Here is a 20,894-nt window from a genome sequence, read left to right on the forward strand (position 1 = left end):
ACCTTTGAAGGCAACTTAGAAATTATTTATAAAATCAAATAAAATTTCCTTTCAAATTATTACTCGAGCTTGTAGATTAAAACTTTACTCAAATTAATCCAAAAATACCATAATCCACAATTAATCTTAAGCCAACAAGGCTATCAATAAACATTTGAAGTAGAAAATATTGTTTCAAAATACAGTTTAATGATTTTTAAATGGCAACATCTAACAATCATCATAGTACTCCTAACAATAGCATGTTACTCACGAAAACAAAGAAGGCTCATAAATGGACGTTGATATGGTTGTTTCCCTTCAATCACTATGTTTAGCCTAAAAACCTGAAATTAAAAAGAAATAACAGAGTAAGTTCGTAAGAACTTAGTGAGCTCTTGGGACATACATCCCACAATATACACCATCAGGAAATAAAAGTTCAGACTCGAACTGACGGGCCAACAAGCCATAGTTGACGGATACAAATTTTTGTGATTAGGAGTTTTCACTAACGGATACTGCTGCGATCAGAATCAGTCTACCAGGTTACTTTATCTGCTTTAGGAAACTTGCCTATGGCGAACACGAGTACATTTGCTCTACGAATACACCACTTACGCGACTACTCTTTTACACTGTCAGACTTTCTGTTTATTTTACATGCAACATGCACAATTGTTTTCATACATGTACCCTTTTTTCAACATACTTCATTGTGCTAACTTCTGATCCTAATTTCGAAGAACCATATTTCCCTGTATCTTCATATCCGCTCCTCAGAGCTATTTAACAAACATCACCTCCATATCCTCTTAACTTCCCGATTTTCTCGAACACATATATGTTCCCCTGCAAGACCGGGTTTTCACCAGTCACGGTTTGCACCAAAGTGCCATATCGCTGGCAAAACATTTTATCCTAGGTCTTCTTTTATCATTTTACACAACATCCCTCTGTTGCTTCCTCACACAAGTTTGGATATGGAGCTTGTGCACCAAAGAAGGAGTACTTATATTGTGTATATATGTCAGGTTTTCTGAGTTTGTTTCATGTTTATACCCTTGCATGCAATGACTCTTTGACCACATTTTTGTAGACACAAACCCAGAGACGAAGGATAAAGCCACTTACTTGGTTGTACAATGAGAACGATTAACCGAAATAATGTAAATATACAGACTCTAAATACAAAGGAACTCACCGGAATACTTTACTCAGGGCTTTGTCTACTCTACTAGTCCCTTCCTTTTATTATTGGGTCTTTCTCCTATTTCTTTGGCTAAAATAATAAAATGACCTCTTTAATCATAAAAAATAACCAAAAATTTATAAAATGTTAAGAATTTATAGACATGAAAATAGTTTCTAGGTAGAAGTTTCATTTCTATCCAGTATTCAAAGAAATCCTACTGAACCTCTTTTACATTAGCTTCCATCTATTTCGTAAAACTTAAAGAAAGGTTTAAGAATTTAATAGCAAACGACTAGCACAGAAGCTTTCCTAAGCTTAACAGACAACACCTTCATTAACAACGAAGAACTCTCATGGTTTTTCTTCGATAACAACAAAGTCTAGTAGAGAAGATGAAACATAAAATTTTTTCTCTACTATCAGACTATCCTATTTATAGATAACTCACATCCAAATCCCATTCAAGATTTACTCTAATCATTACTTATTCTCACACGCTTCCACTAGTTAATCACATTCTACGAGGCTCTACAGGTGTCCTAATTACTGACACGTTACCTCCACTAGGATGCTAGATAACTTAAACAAGTCCCACTAACAACTATGCTTACGTCAGCAGCGACACAAAAACACAGGTGACAACTTATTAGCGGAAAGGTCTACCTAATAAAGTTCTCACCTCTATCAAGAAATTTCCATCTGCGGAGTGGAACTTTTCAATTTTGAAAAATTTTTACAAAATACTTTGCCATAAAGTTACCAACCTTATTCAGTCTAAGTCTCGCAACTTAGGCGATCTTCGCCGGCGTAGTCTCTTGAACCTAACCGGTTCACCAAACTTGGGTGTGACAACTCCCCCTCCCTTATAAAAATTTCATCCTCAAAATTTCATACTTACAAAGAGATGCGGATACTACTCTCTCATTGAGCTTTCTATTTCCTACGTAGTCTCTTCAACTTTGTGGTTTTGCCACAACACTTTAACTAATAGAATTTCTTTGTTTTTCTGAGCGTCTTGAATTCTCTATCCAAGATACATATAGGTTTTTCCTTGTAAGATCTATGCGCTCCAAAACTTCAGTAGGTCCGATAAATATTAGGCTAAGTTTCCCTTTCAACCCAAAGCGAATGATCTTTTCCAAGGTGAGACCTTAAGAAACATTTCGTTACCAACTTCATAAGATACATCCTTTCTTCTTTTGTCTGTGTATGCTTTCTGGCAGTCTTGGGTAAACTTTAAGTGGTTCTTGATAACCATTACTTTTCTTCTGTTTCACGGATTAGATCTGGGTTAACTAGCTTTTTATTACTAAGCTTTATCCAGCATATTGGTGATCAACACTTTCTTCTATACAATGCCTTAAAAGGTGACATGCCTAAACCGGCGTGATAACTGTTGTTATATGCAAACTTTGCAAGAGGTAGTTACTTTTCCCAATTCAACCCAAAATCGATTATGCAACTTCTGCACATATCTTCCAACACATGGATCAGCTGATTGCCCATTAGTTTATGGATGGAAGGCGGTGCTGAACCGAAGCTTGGTTCCTAGAGATGTCTACAACTGCTTTCAAAATATGGATGTGAATCCAGGGTTATGGTCAGACACAATTGATGAAGGTATACCATGCAAGTGAACTATTTCTAATATGTACAACTTTGCTAGCTTCTCCGATGAGTAGTTCATACGCACGACCACAAAGTGTGCTGACTTCGTTAATCGATCCATGATCTCCCAAATAAAATTCTTCTTGGATGCACTGAGTAGCAAGCCTAAAAAAAATCCATCGTAATTCTATCCCATTTCCATTCTGGGATCTCCATTTCCATTTTGGGATCTCTAATAAACAAAACTTACTCAAAAGAACCTGATGTTCAGCCTTGACCCTTTGGAAGGTTAAGCATTTCATCACAAATTCTGATATTTCTCTCTTTATTCCTAACCACCAAAACAAGTCTTCAAATCCCGATACATTTTTACACTTCTTAGGTGGAGTAAGTAGGGTCATTGGTGAGCTTACTTCATGATCTCTTGCCTTATACCTTTTTCGTTGGGAATATATAGTCTTCCCATAAAGCGCAACTCTTCTTCACTTTCTAAGCTGAAATTTTTAGCACCATCAGACTTTATGCGTTCCCTGATTTCAATGCATCTCGTATCCTTAAGTTGTGACTCCAATATTTGAGAAATGAAAACTTGTCACGCCTTTAATTTAACAAGAATTGACCCATCATTAGCTAGACACACTTACTATTAGAGAAGCTAGAGTTGATATGATTTTCCTACTCAATGCGTCAACCACTACATTAGCCTTGTCTAGATGTTATTTGATGGTAAAATTATAATCTTTTAATAGCTTGATCCATCTTCATTGCCGTAGGTTCAGCTCCTTTTGAGTGAACAAATACTTCAAGCTTTTATGATCTAAAAATATATGACACTTTTCTCCATAGAGATAGTGTCTCCAAATCTTTAAAGCCAACACCACTGTGGCGAGTTCCAAATCATGAGCTGGGTAATTATTCTTATGAGGCTTAAGCTAGTATGATGTATAAGTGATCACCTTTCTCCTCTGCTTAAGAAAACATGCTAACCCATTCAAAGACGTGTTAGTGAACACGCCATATTCTACCATTGATTCTAGCTAACTCAATATTGGAGCTTCAATCACCGCATTCTTTAGCTCATTAAAACTATGCTAACATTCTTCAGACTAGAGAAACTTCTCATCTTTCTTCAATAACCGTGTCAAAGGCGTTGCAATCATTGAGAACCCCTTTACAAACCTCTTATAATATCCCATAAGACCAAGGAAACTGCGTACCTTAGTAATGCTCTTTGGCAAATTCTATTTGAGAAGAGCCTAAATCTTCTCGAGATCTACCTTGATTCTCTTCGTGAAGATAACATGCCCTAAGAAGTGAACCTCTTTTAGCCCAAATTCATAGTTGCTAAATTTTCCATACAGTTTGTTCTCTCGGAGAAATTTAAAACTATCTGCAAGTGTTCTTCGTGCTCTACCTTACTCTTTGAGTATAGCAAAAAGTCATAAATGAAGACAACAATGCAACGATTGAGGTAGGGTTGAAATACTCTGTTCATTAGATCCATAAATACTGTTGGCACATTAGTTAGGCCGGAAGGCATCACTAAAAATTCATAGTGACCATAGCGCGTGTAGAATGCAGTCTTAAAAATATCATCCCCTTTTATCTTCACCTGATAATACCCTTACCTTATATCAATATTTGAGAACCCTAGCTCCACTTAGTTGATCGAACAAGTCCTTAATTCAGGGCAATAAATACTTGTTCTTAATATTCACCTTATTCAGCTGCTTGTAATCAATACACAAACAGAAGGTCTCATCCTTCTTTTTTACAAATAGTATTAGCACACCCCAAAGCGATACACTTGGTCGGATGAACCCTTTATCCAATAGTTTTTACAAAAGAGCTTTCAACTCTTTCAGTTCTACTGGAGCCATTATATATGGCGTACTTGATATGGGGGCAATCCCTGATGTTACATCAATAGAGAACTCCACATCTCTGTTTGGTAGAATCCTTGGTAATTCCTCTAGAAAGACATCCAAAAATCTATTCACAACTGGTACCCGTCCAAAGTCTTCCCTCACCATTTTAGAATCTCATATATATGCTAAGTGAGAATCTTCACCATTAACAATCACTTTCTGTGCTCAAATAGCATAAACTAAACTATTTCTCATATCACGTTCTACTTTTGAGACAAATACCTTATTGCCATCCGCAGATACTAACCAGACCCCTCTAGACTTGTACTCGACCATTGCGTTATGTCTTGTTAGCCAATCCAAACCACAAATATCATCAAACTCATGAATACTTAGAAGCATTAAATCCGCCAAGAAAGCATGTCTGCCATGTAACAGCCCGATTTTGGCCCTATTCAAAATGGTGGTTTTGGGACCACGAATCTGAGTAAAAAAGTATTTTAAAAAATATTTTCTAATTTTATTATGTGTGAATTTATGTGTGCTAAATTTTCGTTTAAAAATTTCATCATTTGGATGCCCGATTTAATAAAAGGACTAAATCGCGTATAATGTAAAAATGGCTTTCTAATTGTTAAAGGTGTTTAATGGCTATTAAATGAAAATGTGGGGCACTTGCATGCCAATTATACCATTTATATTAGTGGTGGACAATATTGCACATGGTTAGGTGAATTTTTATATTATGTTAATAAGGTTAAAATGGTAAAAAGTATAATAATATGTAATTAAATAAAAACAAACATAAAATAGCCATGCAATTGTGTTCATCTTAGTATAATGTTGAAAGAAGAAAGAGAGTTATTAGGTTCGACCTTGTCTAAGTTCAATTAAGGTATGTATTTAGCTTAGTTTTTAATGCTTTTTATGTTTTTGAGATTGTTGCTATGTAAACTAGCAAGCCCATGTTTCAATTTTTGAATTTGATGATGATTTTGTGTTTTGTCATTGTTGAAAGCTTGATGAATCTTGTCTTTTATGATAGAAAATAAATCTATGCTGTTAGATTAATATGTTTTGTATTTGAATTTTTGGTGAATTTGAGTAATTTGGGATAAATTATGAAAATAATAAATTGAGGGACTAAAATGTAAAATAAATGAAATGTGAGGACTTATATAAGCTTAGTGAATATTCGGCCAAGTATGGTGTGATGAAATTATGTTTATTTTGTATTTTGTGAAATAATGACTAATTTGTAAAAATGTGAAATGTTAGGGGAAAAAGTGTAATTTGCCTATATATGTGTTTTTGGTTGAATTTAATTGAATATGTGATTAAATAAGTTTAAATGTTACTAATTTAGATCAAGAAAAGGGGAAAACAGAATTGGATCGGGGGAAATCTAAAGTTGTTGAACAGTCATCCCGGTTTGTTCGTCTTCGTCCGAGGTAAGTCTATAAGCACATAAAAGTTGTTAAATTTAAATATTTGTGAATTTTAAATGCTGAATTGAATTTATGTGTATTTATATGGGATAGCCGAAATTATATGTATATAGAAACAATGTGTATAATTTAGATTTGATCGAAATACGACGCACGAAAGTCCTGTGTTAACCAAAGGAATTTCGATAAGTGTTATTGTGTAAGGCCCTATGTGGGACAGTGACATCAATTTATAATTTCAAGTAAGACCCTGTGTGGGACAACGACATCGCTATGTGATTATATGTAAGACCAAGTGTGAGACGTTGGTATTGTACAATAAACATGATTATTCGAGCATCCTATTCAGTTTTGATTGGTTCAATTGGCATTAATATGTTGTGATTGAATGTGAAATCGAGCTAAAAAGGTCAGGTAAGTGCTAAGTTAAATGTTAATGAAAATAAGGTAAGCTTAGTATTTGAAATGATTATATAAATTATGTATGTTATATAGAGAATAATATGTATTTATATGAATGCTCATATGTTTTGTATTTGAATTTTTGGTGAATTTGAGTAATTTGGGATAAATTGTGAAAATAATAAATTGAGGGACTAAAATGTGAAATAAATGAAACGTGAGGACTTATATAAGCTTAGTGAATATTCGACTAAATATGGTGTGATGAAATTTTGTTTATTTTGTATTTTGTGAAATAGTGACTAATTTGTGAAAATGTGAAATGTCAAGGGCAAAAGTGTAATTTACCTATATATATATTTGTTTTTGGATGAATTTAATTGAATATGTGATTAAATAAGTTTAAATGTTACTAATTTAGATCAAGAAAAAGGGAAAACAGAATTGGATCGAGGGAAATCTAAAGTTGTTGAATAGTCGTCTCGGTTCGTTCGTCTTCGTTTGAGGTAAGTCTATAAGCACATAAAAGTTGTTAAATTTAAATATTTGTGAATTTTAAATGTTGAATAGAATTTATGTGTATTTATATGGGATAGCCGAAGGTATATGTATATAGAAACAATATGTATAATTTGGATTTGATCGAAATACGACATACGAAAGTCTTGAGTGAACCAAAGGAATTCCGATAAGTGTTATTGTGTAAGACCCTATGTGGGACAGTGGCATCAATTTATAATTGCGAGTAAGACCCTGTGTGGGCAGCGACATCGCTATGTGATTACATGTAATACCACGTGGGGGACGTTGGTATTGTACGATAAACATGATTATTCGAGCATCCTATTCAGTTCTGATTGGTTCAATAGGCTTTATTATGTTGTGATTGAATGTGAAATCGAGCTAAAAAGGTTAGGTAAGTGCTAAGTTCAATGTTAATGAAAATAAGGTAAGCTTAGTATTTGAAATGATTATATAAATTATGTATGTTATATAGAGAATAATATGTATTTATATGAATGCTCATATTCAGCCAAATAAGGTATTTGTGAAATTTTAAAAGTGAGAGTTAAGTGTGCTTATGAGTATAGTGCATTCGGCCAAGTGATGTTTAATTGCTAATATATATTTGTGAAGTTATACGAATTGGATACTATGATAAATGTATATGTGAATAAGGGTTGCTTGATTCGGCTTAGTTAAATTATATTATAAATGTTTTTTTAATGATTTATTTGCTTATGACTTACTAAGCTATTCAAGCTTACTGTGCGTCTGTTTATTCATTGTTTTATTGATCAAGTTATGAGCTCGGGGATCGTCAGAGTAATCAGTCATACTATCAATCGCTATTTTGGTATTTTTAAAAGTTGAACTTTACTCTCATGGCTTGTATAGGCTAGCTTGTGTTTGGGTTAGTTTTGAATTTATAAATAGTAAGCCATGCGAAAATGGCTAGATATGATGCCTAAGTTTATGCAAATTTCGATGATGGTATAAATATACATGTGATGCATTTGGTACATTGGTAATGGTTGTGTAATTTAGTTAGGGTTTAAGTCTATTTCGAAAGCAATATATATTATAGGTATATGACGTATTTGATATATGCATGATGATATAGTCTTGAAAGTTGGCATGTTTAAATTTGACTATTAAACTTAGAAAAATGGTAAAGGATAGTTAAGTGGGTAGTGCATGAATTGGTTAGTTTTACAATTGAAATTTGATCATTTAGAAATGCTTGTATGTATTCGTATAATTTTTTTTCCATTTTGCCGTGTGGTATGGTTCAACTTAAATTTATATGTACATGTAACAAGCTCATAAATAATTTATATTGATATTAATTAATGTTTTGAATTGATATGGTAATTGTGGTTTAATTATGCATAAATGGGTAAATGTATATAATGAATGCGTTGATGTAAGTTGAGTATATGGAAGTAATATATAATCGATGTTTATTTAGGTGTTCAAATGGCTTATTATTTATCCACAAGTTAAAGGCTAATGGGATTATTATATATATGTATTATGATATAATGTTTTATAATATTAAGATATGTTTGGTTAGTAGATTAAATGGTACACATGTATGATTATTATATCTTTATAACATATGGGTTGAATTTGGTTTTTGTGAGTTAATTGGATTAAACATTGATGTGTTTTGGTTGTGGATAGTTAACAATGGTAGTTTAATCATGTGGATAATTATTTAATTATGTGTAATATTGATATTGATTCGTATATGAATATTCATTGCTTATGATTTTATGTTATTAAGATTGATTTATATAGGGATATAAGTTGCCGAATTTGACTTGTGAAATAATGTATATTAGTTGAGTCAAGTAGATGATTAAATAAATAGTATTGATGTGTTTAAAATTTTTTTTAAAGCATGAATTGTTTATGTATTATAAGTAGTAAAGCATGGTTGGATTTTTGTTAGTTAAGTGATCCATTTGTGCGAATGTGATTATTAATATTGGCTGCTAGTTACTATTTGAATTTAAAAACTTCTCGTGATTGAGTTATTAAAATTTGTGTATAATTTAATTGAAAGGTTTTTTTTAACGGTAATGCCTTGTAACCCTAAATCTGACGACGGATACAGGTTAAGGGTGTCAAATCTCAATGAATAGTCTTTTACCACTCTATTCACTACAATACTCTAGCCTAAAGGATTTGTGACTATCATCCTGACCTCACTAGGGACAACTTTAAGACTCCTCTCAACTACAAACTTATCACAAATGTAAGAATGAGTAAACCCAGTGTCTATTAATGCATATATGCATGTGTCAAATAAAGAGAATCTACCCATAATGACGTCGTGGGCTTTGACATCCTCTTTTTCCTACATGACATATACCTTTGCTGAAGATTTTGGGCTAAACATAACTGGATTTCTTATCAGGTCTCCTTAGATTGATCTTGACTTCGACACCATTCCAATTTTCACCTTAGGTTGGGACTCCCTAATTACTTGAACAGATTGCTCAGTATTTGCTCCTCTTATGGGAGAATCCTTCTTGTAATGATCCTAGGCCCCACAATTATAACATCTCATGGTAGCCCTCAAACATACACCAGTATGGTTCTTACCGCAACTATTACATACATGAATCTTTATTATCTGGGTTCCTTCAGTACGAGCCATAAAAGTTGCTTGGCATACACTCCGTTCTCGGTGGAAACCCATAGTTTGTGAGTCCCTTGCTGAAGCAGCAAAATGTCTTTTTACATTTATGGGTCTCTTGAACCCAACATTAGACACTAAGCTTAAAGCTTTGTGCTTGTTTGTTTCTCTTTCCCTGACCTCATTTGTATCTTGAATGATAGCTTCAATCGTTTGAGCCTTTTAGATAAGGCAACGAAATCCCTGATCTTGAGGGCAGACAACAATACCCTCAATTCCTTATTTAAACCTCCTTCAAACCTAACACACAAACCCTCTTCATCTGGGACCAACTCCTTGTTAAATAAACTTAAATGAAAGTTAAGAGTCATGTAAGTGAAAGGTCAAGAGTTGAAAGGTCAAGAGTTATATTGTTTTTTAATGGGTTTAAATTAGTAGTTTTTTGTTTAGGAAAATGAAAGGTCAAGAGTCATTGGTTTATGGTTATTATTAGATTTTAATATTTTCAATTTTTGTTGTTTTAAATGGTAAACTATAGCCTATAAATAGTTTGTAAGCTTTTGATTTTATATGAGAGAACAATTTTATATTGAGAACATTTTCCACACTCCTTAGCATACTTACTTAACCTGATAAACTCCTTCTCATACTCAAACACTATCATTCATCCTTTTTTGAGCTCCAAGAAGTCTTTCTTCATTTGTTCAATGAAGAGTCTATTAATGAACTTTTTCCTGACCTTCTTTAGGAAAAAGTCCTAATGCACCTACTCTCTTAGGACGATGCTGGATACCATGGCCCACCATTAATACACATCATCCTCAAGTAGAGAGATGGCGTATCTTAAACTCTCGGCTAGGGAGCACTGCAGCTCTTCAACTATCCGACAGACTCTAGAAAGTTAGTTTTCTACCACAATTGGATCATCCTCTTTACTGCCTCGAAACTCTTTGGCACCACGTTTACGGATGACCTCCATAGGGTCTCCTTTAGACACCACTATAACTAAGGCTGGAGGTGAAAGGTTTACTATTCGTGCAACCTCTACTATCCTCACAATTTCCTTGGGTCTCACAACTCATCACGGCGTCTATAGGACGAGGTTGGGATAGCTCCCATGTAATGGTCAAACCACTGTCCCATAACATATCCCATCATTTCCATTAGGGCATTCTAAGACTTTGTTCCCATAACTCCTCGGCTTGTAGAAGGTGCAGTGCTGTTCAGTAGTGGAGGGGTACTACTTTCTATTTCCTGCCCTTCAAAATTCATTGAATTTATCGATATCTTCTTTTTTTACTTCTTTTTTCGCTACAATATACATGCTTTGTTTACTCTACTGGTTCATTCCTTTTATTATTGGGTCCTTTTCCAATTTATTTGGCTAAAACAATAAAAATACCTCTTTAATAATAAAAAATAACCAAAACTTTATGCAATGTCAAGAATTTATAGACATACAAATAGTTTCTAGGTAGAAGCTTACTTCCTATCCAGTATTTAAAGAAATCCTATTGAATCTCTCTTACATTAGCTTCCATTTATTTGGTAAAATTTAAAGAAAGGTTTAAGAATTTACCAGCAAACGATTAGCATAGAAACTTTTCTAAGCTTAACAGACAACACATTCGTTAACAACGAAGAACTCTCATGATTTTTCTTCAATAACAACAAATTCTAGTAAAGAATCTGAAACAAAAAATCTTTTTTCCACTATCAGACTATCCTATTAATAGATAACTCACATCTAAATCCCACATAGGATTTACTCTAATCATTACTTATTCTCACACACTTCTACTAGTTAATCATATCCTACTAGGCTCTGCAGGCGTCCTAATTACGAACATGTTACCTCCACTAGGATGATAGATAACTTAAATGTGTCCCACTAACTACTATACTTACATCAACAATGACACAAAAACACGGGTGGCAGACTTATTGGTGGAAAGGTCCACCTAATAAAGTTCTCATCTCCATCACGAACTCACCATCCGCGAATTGGAACTTCGCAGTTTTGGCGAAGTTTTACTAAGCGCATCGCCACGAAGTTACCAACCTTATCTGGTCTACGTCTCGCAACTTAGGCGGTTTTCGCCAACGTAGTCTCTTGAATCGAACCGATTCGCCAAACCTGGTTGTGATAGGTTTGGTTGCATTTGAAACCTGTTTGAAGGGACTTAGAGGTAAAATTTATAAAATTGAAAAAGAAAACTTAAAATTTTAAACAGGGACATAATTTTCGAAAGTTATAACAACTCATTTTTCAGTGATGTCAGAAATGATGGTTTTGGGGCCACAAATCTGACGAGTGAGTCCATAAATATTATTATTTAATATTTACGAGTCAAATATAGAATTAAGTGGAAATTTAATTTAATATTTTTTGTTAACTGAAAGAATAATTAGATTTAAGTGGTATGTCCCTAAAGTCAAGTGGTTTTAGAAAATGATGTATCGAGACCTCGTTACTTTAAACTGAGCCTATAAACATTTAATAATATTTACGAAGTATTATTAGGGTCATATAAAATTTGGTTAAAAAAATTTAATATTTAAATAGTTAATTAAACGAAAAGGACTAAATCGTAAAAGTAAAAAAAAGTAAGTTACTATTAGATAATGGTGTCAGATGGCTAGGGAAGGATTAATAAGGAGACTTAAATTGAAAATGTACCATTTATCATTAAATTGGACAATTTTGATGGTAATTTTCATGAAATTTAATTAGTTTTTAAAGGATAAGATGGTAATTTAATAAATTAATAACATAAACAAAACAAAAACAAATGTTGTCATCTTCTTCTTCAAAAAAATTCACAACCAAAAGCCATTAGAGAAGAAGGAGGCATTCGATCAAGCATTGTTGGCTTGCATGGTATGATTTTGATCCCGTTTTTAATTTTTTATTATTTTTGTGATCGTTTTAGCTTAATCTAGCTAGTCCGAGGGTCAATTCGTAAAATTGTTAAAACTCTAGGGACTTAAAATTAATGATTTTAAGGTTTTTTATTTTAATTGATAGATTATTGAAGTTGGTAGTTAAATATAAGTATTTTGTTAAGTGATTTTTGATGATTTTAATGTTTAGGAATTAAATTGTTGAAATAGTAAAATTCAATGTAAATTGCGTGAAATGAGGAAACGTATGGGCTATTATAAGACTAAGGGAAAATTGGCTAGCATGAATTTAAATTAAAAGTGGTTAAATTGCAAGTTTCACGTTTAGGGACTAAATTACATAAAAGGTAAAATATTGGGGTTAAATTCGTAAGTATCCCATTGATAAGGTTTATAAGTTGAATTAATTATATTAAGTTATTTGAGTGGTTTAATTGAATGAAAATTATTATCTAGGTCAAGAAACAAATCAATCGGATTTGAATTGAGGAAAAGCTAAGGTTTTGGATTAATCATCGACTTTTTTTTATAACCATTGTAGTCGAGGTAAGTTTGTATAATGGTTAATTCATTATTTACGGATTTGTTTAAATTTTAATGAATAATAATGTTAGTTATATCTTAAATGAGTATTATGTGTTATATGCTTAATGAGATTAAATGATTACGGTGATCAATTTTCGAAATGTGGAAAATGTAAATTTCAAGAATATGTATGTGAAATGTTATATTGAAAAAGGAATCAAAAGTTGTAATGTGTCCCATTTGAACCTTGTGAATACCTAGGATACAAATGACATGTCATTAAGGGTTATAAGGTTTTAGGTGCTAGTCTTGGATGTCCTACCGATGGTTGAGGTCCTGCATTTGTTGCAGATTCCCCACATTTCGTGTGAGCATCATCGTGTAGCTTAAAATCTCAACCCACAGCTCGTGTGAGCAAGCCCATTTCACAGCTTGTGTGAGTATTACAAAAAAGGTTTCAATTACATGTACAAGCACACTTTGTGTGAGCATAGTTCCTGTGTATCCGATGTTGTTTCATTTGGTTCAACGGTTGATAAAGACTCAAACGAATGAACTTAATTATATAAAATGTTATGAAACTATAATAGATGGAATGGAAAGTTTTAACATAAAAACTTTGAATGTATGGATGTTTCGTATTAGAGATGTGACGAATGTTATGTATATGGATTTCCTTCCAATATATGTTCCTTGATATAAATGAATGTTTGATGTTTCATTATTGAACTCTTTGACTTGTGATATTGATGTTGTAATAGGAAATGGATAATCTCTTAAGCATATCGAAGGAATTATTTATGAATTACATAAATTAATCCTATTCGATAATGATGGTTTTCGATTCCACCAATATAATCCTACGCCTAATTTGCAAATTTAAGCAGTATAGGGAGTAGGGTCAATCCCTCAGAGACTTGGTTTGCTGTAAATTGTTATTCTCTTGACCATATTTATGTCGGGGCAATTCTCGTGCCCAAGAAGTTCGGGGGGATAAAATTTGAAACCTGAAATAAATAGAAAAAATGCGTAAAAAGTAAAAGCTGAAAACAAAATAATAAAAACAGTTAAATAAATCTGAAGAAAAACTAATTAAACTTAGCTCAACTTCAGGCACGGGTTTTTCCGTCTTTGAACAGATCCTCGAACATAGATGAACTCCTCTTTTCCAATAAGCTAGTTATAGCTACCAAGGACGCCTCGGACACCAACTCTTCCTTGTGTAAATTAGTTACGGAACGTCAAATAACTAACCTTTGTCGATCGAACAACCTACGAAACATTCATGATTTAGAACTCCAGCAGCTTTGCGTTCTAGAAGAGCCAAGCTCAAACTAATGCCCTCAACCGCGTGAGACATTGAAATCCGGTTACTACTTCAATTGACGGAACCAAACAACAATCACCACTTGGCACGCCAATGTGTTCACGAAAAACCGATTAGACAATCAATCCTTTCGAAATTCCAACTGTACGTCTAACCACACTAACTCAAACGACGTCTTTTTTGGCTTAGTGTTGATTTGACTTTGTGAGTTGACGAAGTCATGCTCTTAATCCGGAGAAATAATAAATACTGAAAATCAGGAGTTAAATTGCTCGGGTTCGTAACTCACGGGTCTTTGATGAGGTTAACACCGACTTAAAGTTGAAAGGGGTTTAGTTGGCTAAAGTTTGAGGCATATTGGAGTTGGGCATAATTGGGGAAGGTTGGATAAATGAAAAAGAAAATGTAAGTAGTGTAATTGGTGACAAGCTAGAAATTAATAAATTGAAAGTAAAGAAACCAAAGACAACAAATAATTTTCGTGAAAAGGAAAGAAAGATCGCATTCCAAAGATGAAAGCTTGGTGAAAAACTTGATGAATGAATGAACATAGTAGCCCCTATTTATACTAGTAGCCTTGAACAAATTTGCCTAATTAAAGGCCACTAGCCATAGAAAATTAAGGAAAAATATTCCTATCATATCAAAATCCCTACATAATCTCCCACTAAGTCAAAATAAAATTTCAGCTAATTACATCTTGGAAAAATTCTATTTTGGCTCGCCTTCTTTGCTCATTTCTTCAATCTAGCGCAATTGCTTCTCCTTTTTCTCTTTTGACCCCAAATTGCACCCTTGTACAAAATTCAATATAAAATAGAGAAAATCAGTGTTGTATTCTCATAAATTGACCAATTAAATTACATAAAATATGCACTTTTTGCATTTAATCAAATCCCCCATACTTATTTAATGCTAGTCCTCGAGCATTAAGCATGTATCTGCAAAAGGAAAAATTTCCTCCAAAATAGGACTTGACCCCTATGGTTTGCACAATTCAAAAATTTAATCCTAGCACATTAACATCTCAAATAACCTAGCCTAAGAAGTATGTAAATATATTTCAAAATTTATTCGAGCTTGATAGACTTACCTTTCATTTTATTATTTTTATTTATTTTTGTACTTAGGACATTTTCGACTTTTTTTTATGTGAGACATGATGACAACCCAAGCACCATGTTCCGATTGCTTGATTCAGATGTCTCTAACTGGGTTATTCCTCCCTACTCATGATAGCTTGTTAGCGGAGTGAGTGTAAAGAAATTAAACAGTCATACGAACCTTTTTATGCGAGATGTGATGACAACCCAAACACCACATTCTGGTTAATCGGCCTAATGTACAACCCCAATTTTTCACTCTTAACATTCGTATAAGAGGAGTATTTTTATTTATTTTTTCTTTTTTTTCTTTTTTTCTTTTTTTAGGAAGAGAAGACAAAAATTTGACATGTAAAAAATTTTATTACCCACTAAGTCTAGGCTATTGAAAGGTTTATGTGTAAAGAACTAAATAGCTAAATAAGTCAAACCATAAGTGTACCATCCCAATTTATCAAAAGAAAAATTTTATCTTTCATGGAAAACATGCAAAAACAGCGACAACGGATAAGAAAAATAGAACCAATATATGTTCCCTTCCCTCTACTTATTTTACATTGTCCCAATGTAATTTGAATTGAATGAAATGATAAAAAGTAAAGGTAAGTAGGGAAAGGAAAAAAAGAAACTCCTCATGTATTTCAACGTCTTAGAGGGTTGCCTCGTAGGTGTGTCCACGGTGTTAAATGGTGGGTAGGTGGATTGGGCCTTGGCTGAAATTAAAGGAATTTTATGGGCTGACATGGGGGTTTCAATTTTGTCTTGGAATGTCTACCTGCAAAATAAAAATAAAAATTAAAATAAATTAAAATTAAAATGTGTAATTTTTATTTCTCGATTTTATAGCTTCGCTAATGCTATGCTTAAATATTCAAGAAATAAATTATTAAAAACCAAGATTATGAAATTTAGTAAAATAGTCGTGATAAATGTGCCAGGTAAGTTCCCAAGAAAGAGAGGTGAGTCACAATGGACATTCCTAAGTGCCAAGTCTTTCCTTAGACAAAACCGATCCTCGACATGCATTTTCACTTTCCGTTTTACCTTCCAACATTTTTATTTGCATAAAGGGAAAATTTTGGGTTGCCTCCCAATAGCGCTTTGTTTAACGTCGTTAGCTCGACGACCTGTTATTCAAGTTCTGGGCTCCTCAAGAACAATCTCCTCAACTGTGTTTGTTTGAAAATTCTCGTAGAAGGGTTTCAGTAATTGACCATTCACCTTAAAGCACTTCCGGGCTTCTTCGCTTTGAATTTCCACTGCACCATTTGAGAATAAATTAGTAATAGTAAATGGACCTATCCATTTGGATCGAAGCTTACCAGCGAAAATTTTTAAGGTGGAGTTATATAGGAGAACTTTTTGTCCTATTGAAAACAGCTTTCTAGTGATTAACTTATCATGAAACGCCTTCGTCTTTTCTTTATAAACTCGAGAATTTTTAAATGCATCATTTTTAATTTCCTCGAGTTCTTGGATGTCCAATTTCTGAGACCTTCCTGCAGACTCCATCTCCATATTACACTACTTAACTGCCCAAAATGCCTTGTGCTCTAATTCGACAAGAAGATGGCACGATTTACCAAAAACGAGTCAGTAAGGTGATATGCCTATTGGTCCCTTGTAAGTTGTCCTATAAGCCCAAAGTGTGTCATTTAGTCTCAAACTTCAGTCCTTTCTGTTAGGTTTAACAGTCTTTTCCAAAATGGATTTGATTTCTCGATTCGACACTTTAGCTTGCCCGTTTGTCTATGGATGGTAAGCAATGGCAATCCGCTGAGTCACTCCATATTTCTCCATAAGTGCATTTACGAGCTTATTTCAAAAATGAGTTCCTCTATCACTGATTAATGCTCGTGGAGTGCCATACTTGGAAAAGATAAAACTTTTAATAAAGTCAATCACAGTCTTAGCATTATCATTACGAGTGGCTTTTGCCTCTATCCACTTAGAAACGTAATCAAAAGTTAAGAGTTTATAAAAATTATCGAAAGAAGAAATGAAAGGACCCATAAAATCGATGCCCCACACATCGAAAATTTCGCAAATATGAATAGGAGTAAGGGGTATCTCATTTCGACGACTAAGGTTCCCAACTTTTTGGCACCTTTCACAGGTTTTGCAGAATAAAAAGGCATCACGAAATATGTTTGGCCAAAATAGTCCACATTCGATAATTTTATGTACGGTGCATTTTGGACTAAAGTGTCCTCCACATGCATAAGAATGACAAAAGTTAAGATAGACTGTACCTCTGTTTCTGCTACACACCATCGAATTACATGATCGGAGCAATGCTTCCAAAGGTAAGGGTTGTCCCAAATGTAATACCAAGCATCTTTCTTTATCTTATCTTTTTTAGACCTTGGTAATTCTGAAGGAATAGTACCTGTAACGAAATAATTTACTATGTCTGCGTACCAAAGATGAATCGCATTTGCTGAAAACAAGTTTTCATCTGGGAAGTTATCTTTCAATGGTGTGTCGTCTACTGGAATCAGCAATCGACTCAGATGGTCAGCTACTAAGTTTTCGCATCCCTTTTTATCCTGGATTTCAAAATCGAACTCTTGTAGGAGCAGAATCCACCTAATCAGTCAAGGTTTTACCTCATTCTTCCCTATTAAATATTTCAAAGCTGCATGATCATAAAAGATAATCACTTTAGTTCCCAACAAGTAAGATCTAAATTTGTCTAAGGCAAACACAACAGCTAATAATTCTTTCTTAGTGGTTGTGTAATTGCTTTGGGCAGCATCCAAAGTCTTCGAAGCATAGTAGATAACATAAGGCTCTTTCCCTATTCTTTGGCCAAGAACAACTCCCATACTTTGGTCACTTGATCACATATGATTTTGAACGGGAAGTTCTAATTTGGTGGTTCCACTATGGGAGCGGAGACTAATTTCTGCTTCAGCATGTTAAATGCGTCTTTACAAGTCTGATCAAATTCAAATTTTTTATCCTTTTGTAACAGACTGCAAAGCGGTTGCATGATTTTCGAGAAGTCTTTCATGAATCATCTATAAAATCCTACATGGCCAAGAAACGAACAAACTTTGCTCACGGATGTGGGGTAAGGTAACGAGTTAATAATATCCATTTTTGCCTTATCGACCTCAATTCCTTCCAAGGAAACTATATGACCCAAAATTAATCATTTGTCAACCATGAAGTGACATTTCTCATAATTTAAAACAAGATTAAATTCTAGGCATCTTTGTAATATCTTAGCAAGATTATCGAGACATTCGTTAAAAGAGTTACCGTATACTGTGAATTCATCCATAAAGACTTCAATGATTTTCTCGACATAATCGGAGAATATGCTCACCATGTATCTCTGAAAAGTGGCCAGAGCATTATAGAGTCCAAACGGCATTCGTCTATACGCGAACGTTCCAAATGGGCATTTGAAAGTTGTTTTGTCTTGATCCTCTAGCGCCACCGAAATTTGGAACAATCCTGAGTACCCATCGAGACAACAATAATGGATCTTACCAGCTAATTGCTCGAGCATTTGATCGATGAAGGGAACTGGAAATGGTCTTTCTGGGTAGTTGCATTCCACTTTTTGTAATCGATGCAAACCCTCCATCCATTCTGGACTCGGGTAGGGACTAGCTCTCCTGACAAGTTTTTCACCACTGTCACGCCAGTTTTCTTGGGAATGATATGAACCGGGCTAACCCAATCCCTGTTAGAGAACGGGTATATCATTCCAGCATCTAACAGTTTTTGGATCTCCTTCTTTACTACCTCCATCATGGGTGGATTAAGGTGCCTCTGAGCATCTCTCTTTGGTTTTCTATTATCTTAGATGGAAATTCTGTGCATACAAGTAGATAGACTTAGCCCTTTTATGTCGGCTATTGTCCAACCAATAGCTTTCTTATAATCCCTCAGAACTCGAACTAGACTTTCCTCCTCGTCTTTGGTTAGTTTGTTTGACACAATCACCGGTAAGGTATCTTTCTCTCCCAAAAAGACGTACTTAAGGTGGTCCAGCAATTCTTTAAGCTCCAAGGTTGGTGGTTGTAAAATCGAGGGCAACATTTTAGTTTGGAAAGGTAATAGCTCAAATTGGTTACCTCGGTTCGTCAATGATGGTTGCGTCTCCAAGTGTTTGACAATTTCTTTCAACGATTCTTCTATAATTGCTAATTCCTCGAGATGATTTAAAACATCCATGTCAATGCTTCTGCAAAGGACAGTTTCCAACTCATCATAGTCATGATATTCGAAATAAGATTGAGTTAAACAATCTATATTATCGATACTAGAAATATTTAATAATGAGTTAGGATGACTCATAGCTTCGTAGACATTGAATTTCACGATTTCGTCATCAAACTCCATTGTCAGTGTTCCACTCTGAACGTCAATGTTTGTGCTTGCGGTACTTAGGAAAGGCCTTCCAAGAAAAATGTTAGACGAATTAGTTGAATTATCGTCCTCCATATTAATAATGTAGAAATTTGCAGGAAAAACTAATTTGTTAACTTTAATAAGGATGTCTTCAAGCAATCCTTCGGGATAAAAGACTGACCTGTCCGCCAACTGCATTATTACTCCTGTTTCTTTTAAAAGACCCGCATTAATCAACTTATAAATAGAATAAGGCATAACATTAATGGAAGCTCCTAAATCACACATGGCTTTCTTAATGCCTACATTACCTATCTCATAGGAAATAGCAAACATATATTGGTCCTTGTATTTGGGCGGAACTTTCTTTTTCAATACTGTGGAGACATTTTCTCCTACATTTACTCTTTCGTTACCTATTAACCTCCTCTTGCTAGTACACAATTCCTTGAGGAATTTTGCATAACGAGGGATTTGTTTGATAGCGTCGAGCAAAAGGATATTTACCTTCACCTTCCTGAATGTTTCGAGGATTTCTTTTTCCTTATTCTCTTTCTTATCCTTTGCGAGCCTCCCTGGAAAAAGAGGTGGCATCACGACTGGTTTCTGAATTTCTGATTCTGGTCTGGCTGTTGGATCAGACATCTATTTTTCTCATTCCTTATCTTGCCCATGACTTTTATCTGGAACTGTTTCCAAAACTTTTCTGCTACGAAGAGTTATTGCACTTACATTTTGCTGAGGATTCGACTCTATCTGGGAAGTTAGTTTACCTTGAGACTCCAAACGATTAACTGCCATCGAGAGTTTACTAACTTGATTAGTTAACTCTTGTATTGATGTGTCTGTCCTTTGTTGATATTTTGCAGCATCGACGGCAAGTCTTTCCACAATATCTTCTAGAGATATGCTCGGCTTGGGTTGTTGTTGTGGTGTTTGCAGACGTCTCGGTTGGTACGATGGATTATATCAGGGATTAGCTCCATAATTCAAGTTGGGATGATCCTTCCACCTGGGAT

At 34.2% G+C, this 20,894-nt stretch overlaps 1 protein-coding gene across 1 annotated transcript; it reads right to left on the reverse strand.

Annotated features, from left to right (window-relative positions):
- Nucleotides 1-19,323: 19,323 nt before the first annotated feature.
- Nucleotides 19,324-20,520, reverse strand: LOC107908429 (uncharacterized). Its single transcript, XM_016835595.2, has 2 exons — nt 20,187-20,520; nt 19,324-20,087 (listed from the first exon to the last, which is right to left on the reverse strand). The coding sequence occupies exons 1-2, from the start codon at nt 20,518-20,520 to the stop codon at nt 19,324-19,326; spliced, it is 1,098 nt and encodes a 365-aa protein (XP_016691084.2).
- Between the last annotated feature and the right edge of the window lie 374 nt (nt 20,521-20,894).

The sequence above is a fragment of the Gossypium hirsutum genome, chromosome D08, assembly GCF_007990345.1.
Source record: "Gossypium hirsutum isolate 1008001.06 chromosome D08, Gossypium_hirsutum_v2.1, whole genome shotgun sequence".
In the NCBI taxonomy this organism is placed as follows: Eukaryota; Viridiplantae; Streptophyta; class Magnoliopsida; order Malvales; family Malvaceae; genus Gossypium; species Gossypium hirsutum.